Here is a 15338-nt window from a genome sequence, read left to right on the forward strand (position 1 = left end):
GTTTATCATAAACATTCCCTGTTATATAACTCCAAATTGAGGCGCTAAAAAACTGCAGTTCTACCAGAAGCACTGTATGGGGCAGAATGTATGCATTGCTTTTTAGAACAAAAAATAGCAAAAGTAGAAATAAAAATCTTAAGAAAACTCAGGGACAAAAATATGTAAATGAAATTTATAAATTGAAAAGTAATATAGAAATTTACAAATGTGCAGTAAAATTTAAGGTTCTTAATCTGAGAAAGAAGATTTTAGTTTTATGGTCATTTATACAGAATGAAAACCAAAGATTAGACAAAAATGTATGTAAAAGTATGAAGTAATAAAATCATTTATAACTGAAATTATGGCAACTTTACCTGGCAACTCTCCATTGATCTTATTGCTCTGGTTTAGTACTTTTTTTTCATTTAAGTACCATTCTTCTTACGATAAAGAAATTAATTGTAAACTTTCAGAATAATTCTGATAAAATACTATGCGATGTAAATTTTAAACTAAATTCATATAAAAGTTATGAATGCAATCGTTTCCTAAAGTATATTTTATTTCAGCAGCCATAAAAATAAACAGATTCAAATGTTCAAGTATTTGTAATTTTCAAGTATAATCAAATTGAAGTATTTTTCAATATATTTTTGTGCCAGAAAATATTTTTGTATAATTATTAATATTTTCATTTACGTTCATATGAAAATTCAATTTTAGTTCCTATAAAATAGTACAGTAGAGACAAACAACTGCATTCTGTGCTTCATTAGAACAGCTTTTAAAAAGTAGGCTAAACATGCCTAGACAAATTTTTTCTTGTCAATTTCAAATACTCAGATTTGCTATTCAGTACCCGCTATATATGTATTGTTACAAAACTTAAAATCAAAACAATTCTCATAGGGTCATTTAAAAGAAGAAAGTATTTTGTTTTTTAGTTCTCAAAACTCATTGCAGTTCCTATATAAAATTTAATTTTATAAAAATAACGCCGCCACATTGGTTAATCAAGCTAATGTAAAATGCATTATTTTTTTACTAAATAAAATGTATGTCTGAAAATAATTATTAAATAAAATTAAATGTTAGAATAGACCTTAATAAAATATAAAAATCATTCTACATATCAATAACTCTAACAAAATATAACAGTTTAAGATTCCTGATAATAAGCTTTATAAAATTATCGGATTACATTTTCAACTCGTTTAACTAAAATTTAATAACTCCTCTTTAATTAAGTATTATTAGCTTAAAAAAAAATTACCAAATCTATGTTTCATATATATATATATAAGAGTAATAAAGTTATTACTTACTTTAAATAACATCCTAAATTGTGTTCATTAGTTATTTTTCTAGAATATTCTATAAAAAAAGTTCATCATTATAAACCCACGTACATACACCAAAACGTTAACGACGAAAGTGAAATTGATTTCGGTAGATGGCATCATAAATACTTTAAAAGAAATTATTCATAATTTTACATATAAGAAATTTAATAATAATTAAAAAAATTATATAGCTTGAAACACACACTTTTTGCCACTGTTTGTTCAAAAAATATTTATGATAATTAATAAATAAACAGAATAAAATTGTTTCTAAATCTTTTTAAGAGATTGAAAAATTTATATACATTTTTAATTATGATGCGTTTACAACAAATTATTCCTCGAATTAAGATTATTTTAAGTCAGCTAAAAATTATTGATATCAAACAAAAACAAGATCGATAAGTAATAATGTATTAGTTGTCAGCTAATTAAAAATATTGTTGAATTCAGCTTGGGCATAATTATAACAATTATTTACTAGCAAAGTAAAAGTAAGAACGTGTAAAATTTTTGATTTATTAATCATGAGGTTTAATAAATTTTTGAATTTCACTCATTAAATTGCCGTTCAATAAGTCTTAATAAAAACAAACTTGGTTTTGTTTTTCTAGGTTAAAAAATTTAATCACTATCTTCCGTACAACTTAATCTTGAATTCTTAATAATATTTAAAAATGCATTCACAAAATATACAAATTTTTATAGTTATTTTTCTTAAAGAGAGTGTGTGTGGTGTGTGTGTGTGTGTGTGTTAAACTTTTAAAACTGTATAATAACAAGTCCTATTCTATACCGTAGCAGAATTGCAAGTGTAAAACGGTTAAACCTTCAACACGCAGCAAATCGTCTTGCCATCCCTCTCCATGTCTAACCGCAGCATGCACGTATATCTTATATAACGTACTTTTTGCCCTTGAAAATTAACTAGAGCGCATTTTTTTGTTTCAGTCTGTTATGACTTACTTATTTCAACTACTTTTTAAAATTTGAAAACCGAAATTTTTTGCGATCACAATACTTTCTTTACTTCGTATAAGAAAGTAAAAATTCTCAGTATAAATATGACTAAAACAACAATACAAAATATTAGATACCGATATAATCAGTTTTGAAACTGTACAATTTTTTTTAATATTTCAAATTAGTTAGATAACCTTACTTGTCAATTTATCTTATCCATGAAACTGTACGACTCTGTGCATTTGTCATTCTTTAATATCAGACCAACTTTTAAAGCACAACTTGAAGTACAAGATTACAGTTCATCGTTAGCTTAAACGAATACCTTTATAAAATTAACAAAAAATTGTGAATATTTCTCTCTTAACTCAATGACAGAAATTTTTATCACAAATTCATTATGAAAATTTACCGATCAATTTTTTTTTTGCAATGCGTTCCAGTACATCGATCGGTCTAAAAATCGATTTTCTCCAATTACTAATAGGAAAGTAGTTAAAAAGAAAATGTTAACAAAAAAAAGGATTTTTATAATTACATGTTTAATGAATATGTTCAAAAGATCTTGCTTTCCCCCTTATGCAATCACGATGGCATTTACTACAAAATTACACATTTTTCCCCTAAAACTTTTGTCCGCTTTATGAAATCATATAAATGAGTTTTCAATCGACTGTGAGTGGTAATTCAGGATGTTTGGATCTGAAGAAAAGTCAAATTCGTCTTTGAAGATTACCTGACCAAAAATCATACGAATGCGGTTACCGTTCCAAGTTGTTTCTCGACATCCTAAACATTCAAAAAAAATTTGATCGTAGTCGTCTGTAATTTTTAAGATCGTAGCGAGTAATATTTAAAAGACATACGACTATTTCTCATGAATTGTCATCGAAATGAATTGTCAAAAATATAAACCGAAATAAAAAATATGAAATTTGCGTATACTTTTAAAAGAAAAAAAAATTATGGATAAAATACGAAACGTTTGAATAATTTAAATAAATTCTTGCACAACTGAAAGGACCTGTCACGTTACCCCAAGTGCCAGAAAATAATTAATTATAATGTATATTCATTATTTAACTATAATATTTTGATTTTTACGTGTCAATTTTGGGATGTACCGTTCTTATTTTACGAGTTTATTTCCTTCTATTTAAATTTTACACGTAAATAAAGTTATTTATGTAAGCATCGTGACAATTCAGTTGTACACTAACGTCTACATTTCACGACAAAGAAAGTCACTGGCAGATCTCTGTTCTTCCTTCTACCAGAAAAAACTAATCGTACAACATTCGTAAGGGTTTAAGCGAGTGCACGACAGGTTTCAGCGTTTGTCAACCGATGCTTTGTCGGCACCCTATAGAAGAACATGATGGCAGACGGGATTACAGACATTGCTGGCCGTTACCGTTTACTCTTTGTCGAATTAATCTGCAAAACATTTACAACAGTTAGAAGGCAATTTTTAAACGGTTCTAGTGTGTATTTTGTTTCGTTTTTTGGTTAGTATTATCATAATAAACATAAAATCAATGCAAAATATAAATTAAAAACTTACTTGCAACGCGATCGAGTGAGGTACGTGCTATTTCATTCTCTGCTCTGAGCATACTCTACGACAGAAAAAGAAAATTATAACAGATCTAATAGTAACATGTTTTTTTTTTTTTTGTATTTGTTCAAGAGTTATGTATATAAGATATATGTACTCTAAAGTAAAACTCTTTTTATAATTACACTGCCGCTTGTGCAAAACAAAAAAGAAATTTCAGTTAAAAGTGACAGTAGTCAAAACAAAAAACAGACGCTATTATATGTAATGATTTCAACAGTGGTCACTTGTACGTGACCACTGTGTTCATACTTGTTTGATACTAGCAGACCCGGCAATGCTTGTGTATATATATATATATATATATATATATATATATAGAGAGAGAGAGAGATATTTACTTTAACCACCTACAGCGATATTATAAAATTAATATTTACAGAGGTCGAGAAAAGTTTTAAATAAATCGGTTATAAAATTTAAACATTTATATTTCTCTAAAGTAAACCGTTTTAAACGGTTCATAGAAAATAGAAAACAATAATTTTACCAGTTCATGGACATTTACTTTGTAAATCGCTGAATATTTTCAAATAAATTTACTTTTGTTAGTTATTTTAATTAAAGGATCCTTTATACTAGTATTATTGGAATAAAATTTTGTTCAAACAAATGAAATGAAGTATTTATTTTTTTTACATTACATTTATATTACGTTTTACACATTTTTTTATATTACAGCGTAGACAACAGATGCGTAGCTTATAAGTCCGTACGGGTCACCGCTCGATACAGTCCATCATTCATTTATCCGTCTGGTTACAGGAGCGTTTCATTAAAGCCCTGTAAGTAAGTCTATTAGTTATTATTACCAGAATTGTAGGTAGTACTGGTAGACAGAAAGTTCTGGGTTCGAATTCCGGTCAGAATTGGTTTTTATATACGCTTTATTAAAATTAAAAATAAACGTAAGTGACGAACCGGATGTCGGTCTATTGCCGATACAAATAAATAAATATAAAAATGTATTAGGTACTAATTATGTGTAAGGAATAGCATTAATAAAGATAATGTGGAGCGACTTATCAACCGTTGGTAGCCGCGATGCTGTCGAGGTAACACCGCCCTTCCTCTCCGACAAACTAAACGCTAAACGCTTCACTAAATACATGCTGCAACATAACTCATATTTTGATAAATAATTAAATCTATAACGTACATTATATTAAATTAAGTTAAAAATTCCAACGGCGACTGAGTTCGAACCCGGGACCTTCCGGAAGATTCCATTTAGGAGATCAGTCGGCAAACGGTTTAGTTGATGTTTGTTGAAGAATTAAATAACATTATATTTTCTGTTCTTATAAACATAAAAGGATTACATAAAGTAGGTCGCTTATAGCGTCTAACTCAACATTGTATTTATGTGGACGTCTCTTACTTTTATTATTAGAACCTTAAATATAATCGAGTTAATTACAAGTTTTACATATTCATTTTTTTACACTTTAATGCTGTATTACATTTTATAAATAAGTTTATAACGTTATATCATATTAAAAATTGATCGATCCGTCGATCAATTGTTGTTAGCATGTTGGCTACTAAATCTACCGGTCTCGTGTTTGATTCCTGGCAAAAATTTCACTTTTTTTTAATAACTCATTAATTTTATCGACCATATTCTTCGTTCGTTAAAATACACGTGTAAGGTATTACGAGTAAATAAAACTGGAAAAATTTTATCTGTTATTATGTAATATTAGAATCTTTTTTTTTTAAATTACTTTACAAAACAGATAAACTTTATCGTAATATTTAAAAAAAAAAAAAATTATAAATATTAAGGGAGATTAATTATTATTTTAAATAAAATGTAATAAATATAAAATAATCGACAAATCTTGATTTAATTTAATTATATCGAACGTCTATATAAGAAATATGTCTTTATAAGAAAACGTCTATATTAACGTGTTACTCGCACAGCAATACTCATACGTACGCACACACACATGTACACATGTTTACGGTTGTATTTGAATTGTACAACGCTTGACCAGAACTGTCTGACGGTAGCCAATCAGAGCGAAGGAAGCCAGCCACCTGCGCTTGTTTATCCCCCTCGCTACTAGATGCGTCATCCCAAAAAAATTAAATAAAAAAAGATTTACCTCTAAAATTCCTCTTAGCAAAAGTCCTCTGTCAACGTATAAACTATACAATTTTATAAATTATGTTATGGTATTATTTTATCATTAACTCTTGAACTATTTATTTTTCATTTATTTATTTTTTTTTATTTATTATTAAAGCATTTGTTACTACAAGAAATTTATTTAATTACATTTATTTATCATGAAACATTTCGCTTTAATCAACTGATTTTTTTTAAAAATCTAGCACAAATGAAGTATTACAATAAAAATACCTTCAAAACTAGAATGATCTAATATACCGGTGATACAGATGCGGTTGATGAAGCTTTCTATTATTTAATCAAATCTAATGTTCAATCTTGTGTAATGTCTTTATCAGTAATGCAAGATTTCGCACGCACACACACACCGCGAGCAAATGAAATCTGTTACTCCATAATTACAATTTTTGCTTTTTAATTTTTATTAAAATACGAGTAGACCCGGCAATGCTTCGCTATTGCTATATATATGTATATGTATGTATATATATATATATATATATATAGAGAGAGAGAGAGAGAGAGAGAGAGAGAAAAAAAATATAAACCACAGCGAGTATTTTTTTTTTAAAGTAAATTAAAATTATTATTTTAATTTTTCAAAGGTTAAACGTATTTTACTAAAAAAAAGAAAACGGTTGTTTTTATTTTTACTAATCCTTAAAGTTTTTTCCATAGAGTATATTACAAAGATTTTCTCAGAATTAAACTACATGTTTGTTTAACAGATTTATTCTACATCAAACCTAAAAAAACGTGTTTTTCGTCACTGAACTTTTCTGTTCTACTCTGGATATCGTGAAAATAAGGGATGATAGTACTGTTTTTTTTTATTCTATTTTTCAGGTCAAAAAACATAAGATACGATCAATTTTACCCCTTATATAACGCCTTAAAAATTTCAGTATGACTTATTTCACAGGGGAACTGAAATCCGAGCGAAATCTACGCTAGCGAAACTTTACAAAGAAGCGTTTTCGGACATATGTTTGTATGTGAACTTTTTCCTTTATTTCAAGATCTATAATCGGTTCCCAAATTATTTCCCTTTCCCCCAAAATCACCCTGTATTTACGATAAATAAAATAGAACTGATAGTTACCGTTTATTTAATGTTCCATTTCGGACAAACCTCAAATCAGGTGACTTTTTATTAATACAAAAGTGCACATTAAAACAATCGCACGCGCGCGCATAGAAATTTGATATCGCATATCACTAAATATTTAAAATTAAATAAGTAAAACGAATGAAAATTGCAACAACGGGAAAAGAACTGCTCCTCTGTTACACTGAAAGTCGTGGGTTGAATTCCCGCCTAGTTATGGTAAGCGTATAACAAAACAATCAAAACGTAATTAATAGCTGAACCGACTTAAAAGTGAAAAATAAAATTAATTACTCGATTTCCGTAGCTGAGCGGTACCGTCTCGGCCTTTCATTCAGAGTACCGGGTTCTAATCCCGGCCAGATACGGTATTTTTCATACGCGACTGAAAATTTCCATTTTCACGTTCCCGCAATAGAAGTTTCTTTGTAAGATTTTGCGGTGAATTATTTCATCGATCGAAAAAAAAAATAAATAAACATTGTATAGATAGATGGTAACAGTGGCGGATTGAGTCATCACGCACGGCTAGCAGGAAGTTGTTTGGCATAGTCTAATGTTTGACATAGCAGAACTGCGGTTCAAATTCAGTAAGTCAAAATTAGTAAACAATAGTGAACCGTCTCTTTGTAATAGCGAAACCAAACGACCTGCTACTATGTACCTCATATTAAAGCGCAAACAAATCATCCAAATTTTGAACCGGCATGCTGGTTCAAAACGTTTTTCTTTTTCTTTACTTTTTTTTTGAAAAGCGACTAACAATGGAATAAAATGATTTTTTTCACACGTTCATAAGTACGAAATTTACTTCCCCCCCCTCAAAACCCTTTATCTTTTCTTTTTTGGGATTCCTCAGACATAAAACTTTGAGAAATTAAAAAAAAATCACACACCTTTTTGACTGATTACCATACTTTTCCTTCTTTCAGTATACCTTTAGATGTATGCCAGGAAAATAGAATGAAAAATATTTTCGATCGGTTTATATATATATATTCTGTGTATTTTTCATTAAAAAAATTATAATAAAAAGTCATTTAATAAAAATTTCCAAAAAACTTGTAAGATGACATGTAACATGTAAGATTAGAGATAATTTATCTTAAAAAATAAAAAAAAACGTAAAAAGTGATCCATTTTGTTAATAAATAAATAATTCAAAATGCATAAAAAAATAGTTTCTTAATTCACGTTTTAATTTTAGTTCATTTTTACTTCTTTGTATGAAGTAAGAAAGTATTGTGATCGCGAAAAATTACGATATTCAGATTTCAACTGAAATATCCATTTTGACCATCCCTGAATCCAATTTGACTACTTTGGGCGTGACGTCTGTACGTACGTATGACTTAAGTATTTGGCATAAGTCAAAAAAGATTAGCCGTAGGACGTTAAAATTTTGTGTTTAGGACTGTTATAACATCTCTTTGTGCACCTCCCCTTTTGATTGCAATCCACTGTACCAAAAGTGTCCAAAAAAGACCAAAATCTAGTTTCTAACTGCAGTAATAAGCCCACATTGAAAGGATTTCAACGATATATCATAAATGGTATTTATTTTCATTTGTTCCAGTTATAGCAAAAAAAAATTTTAATTAATGAAATATTTGAAAAAAGTTAAGGACATCGGTTAAAATCTCCTTTTTCATCTACATTTTTTTAATTTTTTTAAAATTTATTAATAATTATTAACCTTTCATTATAAAAAAAAAAATTACGATGAATAATAAATCAATAGCAAAAAAAAAGATAAAATATCTACAATTATTAATGAGATAAAATTTTACGTATTTACATTTTAAAAAAGTGTAAGTGTAATTTAATAGGCGTACAAAAAATCATGTGTTGTCAACATCAGATTCTATGTAGTTAAAAATTAATAATATTTTTACATTAATCATAAATTTTTAATTTTTTTTTTTTTTTTAATCATTTAATGGTATTAATTTGTAAATTTATTACAATTTTTATACTCATTCATTAAAACAAGATTAATTTTATCTTGTGGTTTATGTTCAGCCCAAATAAAAAAATTGGTTATTAATGTTTAAAGAGCATTATTATTTAAAATTTCCTTTTAATTTCATGGAACAAGGATTATTTTTTTTGCACTGTGAGTATGAGTGTGTATTTGTGTGTATGTAATATATATATGAAATAAGAGAAATACATTTATCTGACAAATATTCGCTCCAGTGAATTTTATACGTGTTTATTCTCTCAAAGAATCGGACTTATAAAACATATAACGTTATGAAGTGTGATTGGAATCGATGAGCCTTCCCTTTAAGATCCAAACATTTCATAAATTAAAATTTTATTTTAATTTCGATCGCAATCGAAAAGTGTGGTCCACAATTAATGTTACAACAGCCCTAATCTAAAATTTCAACATCCTACGGCTAATCGTAGGATTCGTTATAAATAACGAACATTTTCGGGTAACCCATCTTTTTCTTTCTTTTTCCTGTTTAGCCTCCGGGAATTACCGTCCAGGTATTACTTCAGAGAGATATGTGTCTGTAAATGAGGTATTTGTACAGTCTCAATTCGACCGTTCCTGAGATGCGTGGTTAATTGAAATTCAACCGCCAAAGAACACCGGTATCCACGATCTAGTATTCAAATCCGTATAAAAGTAACTGATTTTACTAGGACTTGAACGCTGGAACTCTCAACTTCCAAATCGGCTGATTTAGGAAGACGCGTTCACCACTAGACCGATTCGGTGGGTTAGTAAACATCACTGCGTTGTGATGTTAGTGTCCATGTCTGGTTCTTCGAACGTAAAAATTATAATTAATCTTAACGTCAAGCCTATCTAGGAAATATATTTAATGTAAATATAGTCTTATGAAAGCAAACAATACGAGGTGTATTTTCTCCTCCTTTTAGGTAATTAGTTATAAAGGAGGTAAACTCCTAACCTGAGATTAACCTTCTCAGCCGTCCCTCTACCGAAGATTTATGACTTATTGTTAAGTCGTCATAGCTATTACGATAATAAAGGAATTACTTAAAACCGATTACGGTCACACATTACTGACATCAGATATTTTTTATTTCTCTGTTATAACATCCCTACTCCAAATTATAGAACGTAGGAAACCCCCTTAGTTCTTTTGCTTTTCTTAACCGCCTATTAATAATCTGCCTCAAAATGTTATCGTTAATTTTAACCCTCTTCGCAGAATTTTCTGTAAAAAAAATAATCTGACGAGTAAGAAAAATCACCTAAATGTATCGATTAAAATTTATTTCATTCCTTTTTCATCAAAATGAAAGGCTTTCAAGAAACAAATGTATCCCGTGTGCTCTTTCTTTTTCGCTCGTAAGTAACAAACATCTTTACCGTTGTACGATAAATTCTAATTTATCCTTGTATTTTTATTTAACATCACACTATTCGGTAGTCACTTATTCTAAAGAGAAAAAAAAACAAAATTACCTGTATTTTATCGAATCGGGCTATAGAACTGTTTACTTGTTCTTTGGAGTACAAGAAAGGAGTTAATTATTTTTCTGCTGTTGTTCTTAATAAGATCTAGTTAAATCTTTTTCCCCGTTAATTTAATTAAATTATTCTCTTTTACAGAAAAAAAATAATATTCCGTTTTCAATGATTTTTTAATTCGTTTTTTTCATCGCTGTGTAATATGCGCTCAATGCCTTTTAGCTGTTTATTTTTTTGAATTTTATTTAATCTACCGATCATCGATGCAGATATTTAATATTTCTAAGAACTAATATAGACTCACCGCATTCAATTTTATTTTATATGTCGCTCTAATTAAAGTTTTACCTCTATTTTCTTTGATTTATCCGGTATTATAAGAGTTATTTTTTTATCGATGTATTTCCATCCTTAACCTTTCTTGATATTAATTGTATAATGCATTATCAGTGCAAAATATTTGTAGATTTAATACAGGTCTGTTGTCCTGTCACCGTCTGAAATAATTTTACCGTCTAGACGAAAACAACTTTATACTTAATTACATCCGGATAGGAACAGAACTTCTTAGGCGCACTCTTTGATTTTACATAATCGGTGTTATGCTAAATATATGCTGTAATTTTTTTCTCAAAAACAACCACTTTAATGTAATTTAGTTAATTAGCGAATTCTTCGTTAAATACTAGCTAAAATAAAAAATGATAACTAATTGAAAACTTCAAGTTAATTTCTAGCGATTTCAATTTATAAATTTCTTCTGTATGAAATGAAGCGCGTCAAAACAGAGGTACTGGAATTTCTGATGAAAGATGCTATATTTCATCGGAAATTAAATACTATAGATTAAATAATATAGATTATCTATGTAGATTATTTGTAAATTCATTTCTACATTAAATAAATCGTGACCTATTATTTTTTCGATTATATTTCATTAAACTAAAAGACCCCTCTCCTATATCTCCCAAATTTTGAAAAATTTGTTATCTATGTCGATAAGAAGATTATTGCGCTATTTGTTTTGTACTCATTATTCTGGTGAATTTACCACGTCGATACTACTCTCGATTCTACTTTCAAGATTTTATTATTTTTTTAGTCGATAAATTAATTAGCTATATAAGCGTGAAAATAAACGATTGAAATTTTATACGAAAAAAAAATCGATCCTGACCGGAATTTGAATTCAGTACTTTCCAAACGAAAAGCTGAGATATTCATTATCTTTCTGTTACGGAAGTCAAGTTTGAGACGCATTTTGTTATCTTATTTCATCAGACAGCAGATCTTAAGATTTCAGATTCGTTGTTAATTTGTCTTTTTCTTCAATTTCACATTTGAAATCTCCTAAGCCTCTTTTTTTCTTAGTCTCGGTGTTTCATCCGTACTTACGCATACTCCAAACATAACTTTACATAAGATGCTTCTATAACTCTAATATCTTCTTACGTAAGTACAGTTTCCGTTAAATAATATGCGCGTTTCTAAAAGATCATCCGATTTTGAAATTTCATAACTATTTAGCTTTTAGTCCGTTTTGATCGAGCAAAGTACCGTTAGAAAGCGGGAACTCTCAAATTTCACGAGGTTGCCGCCGGGTAGCTCCAGAACTTCGTTCGCTTCAACGTTAGAAAAAATGGCGACTTCACGACAGAAATCACGCTTGTTCTCGCACAGCGTGAGTTCGTATTTACTGTTCGGTGTGATTTCCATAGCGAGTACGGCGCTGAACGTCCTTCCGCTAAGAGAATTAGGCTCGTATAGACGATTTAAAGACACGGGTTGTCTACGTAAGGGAAATCAAGCGGACTACCCCGTGTGTCAGACCAAGATATGGAACGAATCCTTCTGACTTTCTCAAGCAGCCCCCGAAAATAAACTCGCCGTGCCGGTAGAAAAGTAAACGTTCTCAGAACGTCTATCCGGTTTGTTTTGTGTGTCGTTTGCTTACGAAACCGTACAGGATTCGGTTACCGCAATCTCTTTATGAAGGTGACACCAAAAACACCGACGAGTGAAATTTTGTGAATTCGTCCTTAATAAGGCGGAGGAGGAAGAAGATGACTATTTTGTAACGCGTTTAGTGTTTAATGACGATGCTACTTTTCATTTAAGCGGGAAGGTGAACCGCTACGATCGATATTAGAATGACGGGGTACGGAGAGATGCCGCGTGAATTTGGACAGCATGAGAGAGACTCTTCCAAAGTTATATTTTTTGTGCGGTTTCGGGGGAAAAGGTGAACGGTCAATTTTTTTTTCTTAGAGAACACTTTTGTGGGAACAACGTGTCTCGATACGCTTGAAAACCGACTTTTCCCTCTACTAGAGGTCGATTCGGATTAGTTATAACGGAAGGGGGAACATGTTAGCGTGGTAAGTGCCACAACACGAAAAGTCTGAGTCTGAGGACTGCAGGTAAAGGCCTAGGAATTCTAGAGGCGGTGAGCTACCGGGGTAGCTCATGGTAAGTGCTTCAAACAAAAAATAAAGATACCGTACACCGTCGTCCCAAGGGATGCGTTTTGAGCAGCTATGACTTGGTATGTAAAGAAACTTTACGAATAAACCTTTAATACAAAATTAATTTTAAGTTTTTATATTCCATATTTTTCAAAATACATACGATTTAAATCGGATGATTCTTCTTGGGACACACTTTAGCCGTATATTTCCTTAACTATTGCTATTCTCATGTAATTATTTTATTTCACGATTTTAATTTTTTTTACAATTTTATTAAAGTATCGTTCAATTCTTTTCTCTTTTATGGATATATTCAATCGCTTTTAATTATTTTTTTTTATGAAGATTCATTTTTCGCTCGATGTTTTCTAATTTTGAAATCATCTGTTTAATATCCTGCGTTTCATTTTCAAAAAAAAACATTGTCGTGTAAAAAGGTTACACATTTTATTTCCTCTTTCTACGCTGATATGTTGATCGATCCCTTTATACTCTTACAGATAATTTTTGATATATATATTTATATATTATATTAGAGACAAATTAATACGTACAATTTCAGTTTATTACGTTACAATTTAAGAAAAAAATTGATAAAAACGCAAATATTATTTGATGGAAACGAACAATTACTTAAGATACAAGTTACATTTTTTTTCAATTTAACCGATTTATAAGGTATTTTTATAGTTAAATCTCCTTATAAGATACGAGTAAAGTTAGTTGAACGTATAAACAAATGAATGAAATTTTTTATTTCCAGATGACGGGAAACAAGAACGTTTTCCGTAGTTGTTAGGCATAAATTGTGCATATTACTGTCGTTGATTCTCGGGCTATAAAATATGTGAAAATATTATTCATTATTAAATAAGAGAAAACGATTTTTTATTTTATTAACATATTGTAACGTGTGAATTTCTGTATTAGTACAGACAATTTGTCATCGAAACAGGCTGTATTTGAAAATCCTTATCTACAGATTGATCTTTTGTCCGTGCGTTAGGGGTGATTAGGGAAGCTTAACTCCAGATTTTTAACATCCCCTCCCGTAGATTTTTGAAAAACTCGAAATACTCAAAAGGTTTTTGAAATGCGTTTTTCTCTGAATCTATGCGTTTTAGAGAAAAGTTTTTCAAACAAAAAATGTAGAGGATATTCTCCTCTACAATTAATGTCCTTGAAGCTATGCCGTATAATTTGAAATTGAAATACTAGGTGGTGCTGAAGTTGTAAAAAAAAAAACGTTGTAAACTAGTAGACCGGTTTCGAACACGTGCCCGATTCACGACATTTTCACACTTTCACAAGCTACAGCTCCAAAACGGTAAGTCGTACAAGAAAATTATCTAAATAAAAGTCGTGTGTTTTTTTGAGATTAACAACTTTACTAAATGCAATACAGACGAAAAACAATTTTTTCCGGTGAAAAACCCGAAAAAACACGTTTTTTACAACTTCAGCGCCACCTACTCTTTCAATTTCAAATTATACGACATAACTTCAAAGACATTAATTGTAGAAGAGAATGTCCTCTACATTTTTTGTTTGAAAAACGTTTCTCTAAAATGCATAAATTCAGAGAAAAATGCATTTAAAAAACTTTTCGAGTTTTTCAAAAATCGATGGGAGGAGGATGTTAAAAATCTGGGTTAAGCTTCCCTAATCACCCCTAACGCACGAACAAAAGATCAATCTGTAGGGTAAGGATTTTCAAATAAAAATACAAATTCACTGTATATATATATATATATATATATATATCTGATTACAAAGGAATTGCAGTGTGTATGTATTTTTCTAAACGGATCATTTTTTTCTTATTTATTTCGTTTAAAATAAAAATGTGGTAATAATAGTCATATAATAAGATTGGGAATAGTAAACATCGAGAAAAAAAATTAATAAATCTATCAAATGAGATTATTGTATTGTCGAATTTGTTTAACTTCGTATGACGCTGTAATTATTTGTGTGATTTATATGCTGTAAAGCGTAAATAATGTCCGTCAAATATAAATATAATGTGTGTGTGTGTGTATTGCGCGCGCGGAATTGGTAAAGATAAGTGTAATATAAAGAAAACGTAATTAGATTAAAAATATTTTTTCAGTCCATTCATAAACCTTTAGGAATTTTGTTTTTATCGCAATTTAAAACTTCCCTTCTAGCTTTATTTTTTCCATTTTTTCAGTTTTTACACACATACATACATAAACGTAGATACTAACCGCCCCGGCTAGCCAGAACCTGGAC

General features: G+C 29.7%; 1 protein-coding gene across 2 annotated transcripts in view; it reads right to left on the bottom strand.

Annotated features, from left to right (window-relative positions):
- LOC142327727 (tripeptidyl-peptidase 2-like) overlaps window positions 1-15338 on the bottom strand; it is a 147632-nt gene that overhangs the window by 94187 nt on the left and 38107 nt on the right. For both annotated transcript variants that reach the window (XM_075371013.1, XM_075371014.1), the window contains one exon: window positions 3856-3910. In XM_075371013.1, the coding sequence (XP_075227128.1) occupies window positions 3856-3910 (55 nt within the window). The remainder of the gene's footprint in view (window positions 1-3855; window positions 3911-15338) is intronic.

This window comes from Lycorma delicatula, chromosome 7, assembly GCF_047948215.1.
Source record: "Lycorma delicatula isolate Av1 chromosome 7, ASM4794821v1, whole genome shotgun sequence".
In the NCBI taxonomy this organism is placed as follows: Eukaryota; Metazoa; Arthropoda; class Insecta; order Hemiptera; family Fulgoridae; genus Lycorma; species Lycorma delicatula.